Source organism: Trypanosoma equiperdum, assembly GCF_001457755.1.
Source record: "Trypanosoma equiperdum strain OVI genome assembly, contig: ctg_1629, whole genome shotgun sequence".
Lineage (NCBI taxonomy): Eukaryota > Euglenozoa > Kinetoplastea > Trypanosomatida > Trypanosomatidae > Trypanosoma > Trypanosoma equiperdum.
The window spans coordinates 14,737-16,133 of NW_027123648.1; the positions used below are offsets into that span (position 1 = coordinate 14,737).

Below are 1,397 nucleotides of genomic sequence, written 5' to 3' on the forward strand. Positions count from 1 at the left end.
GATAGTGGTTGTGAAGACTATGTGGACATCCGAAATCGAAGCATATTAAACGATAGCAAAGGGGGAAGAGAGATCGTGTGAGTGATTGTGGGAAGAGAGAACGGAAAATATTAAAGAAAATGCAGAAAGTTAGTTAAAGGAGGAAACCTCAGAGTAAAACAACTAGGTACGGAACAGCACAGCACAGAATAAAATTATAAATTATAAGAAGTGTCAGTAAGCAATGACACGCCTATATGACGCAAAAATGATTAGATGCCACTCACAGATAATGGTATTAACAGTGTCAGTAGTTCATGAATCCATGTTGTTTGGAGTATCACTACGAAACTGGATGGTTGGCAAAGTTAGCAGGGAAAGGTAACAAAATTCACGGAGTTTATGAATCTAAAAATGAAGACAACTACTACAGCTTTCACAACAATAATTAGAGGGAAAAACACAAAAACTCTATGGAATATGGGAAGGAGCGTAATTTTTAGCAAAAATGGATGAAAATGAAGCTGACTTCTAAAGCGAAAACTGTATATGCGTGATCAGGTTTGAGGTGAACACTGAGAATACACTCTTGAACAGTTGCGTCATAATAATATCAAAGCAAAATATATATATATATATATAAACAGCTTTTTTTAACTAAGCTGCTTGGTGTCTCAGCAGACGTTTTTTTAATAACCCCTTCAACTTTCTAAAAAAATTTAAGCCCATCATTAGTATGGCAATAGAAAGCTATGAACTATGTCAGAAAAATCTCCGCAACAGTAAATTTTTTATCTTTTATTGTTATTGATATTAATTTTAATTGTATCTCTATACAGCTTGTTTAGTAAAGGAGATCCGAGTTCACTTGAAATCATTGAGAATGAGTATATGAAGTGTTTGCCCAGTAATGTAAATAATATTTGGAAAAGCGAAGATTATCTGGTTGTAGCTGGTATTCCATCAATATATAATGATAAAAGATTTATAAGGAGAAATATACAGAGGCAAACGTGTTGGATTTATCCTGAAGTGGCGAGAAAGGTAAATAATTTTAGTGGGAAATTGCTTATATTATATGCTCTTTTACCTCACACAAACAACAATTGCGAGCTCAGAGAAATTGTTAAAGTGGAGGCAGAGTTATATCAGAATGTTATTATTTTACCTGTTTGCGATGTGAATCCAACAACAAAAAAGTTGGAGATTCTGGCAATTGGGGATGGGAAGCGGAACTCACTATGAGCAGAAAAACATATTTGTATTTCAAATTTGAAATTGAAATATTCAAACCAAGTAATCCCTATATAATGAAAGCAGATGTTGATATTTTTATGAGGGTGCCATTGTATCTGAAATATCTGTATGGGCTTCCAAGAGAGAAACTGAATATGGGAAGAGCAGTTGGTTATCCTAAA

At 33.9% G+C, this 1,397-nt stretch overlaps 1 pseudogene across 1 annotated transcript; it reads left to right on the forward strand.

Annotated features, from left to right (window-relative positions):
* The first annotated feature begins 715 nt into the window (after window positions 1-715).
* Window positions 716-1,241, forward strand: TEOVI_000469400:pseudogene (annotated as a pseudogene). The gene is given in 4 exon segments: window positions 716-763; window positions 765-803; window positions 805-1,170; window positions 1,173-1,241. Coding segments are annotated over 4 exon segments (522 nt in total).
* Window positions 1,242-1,397: the final 156 nt, after the last annotated feature.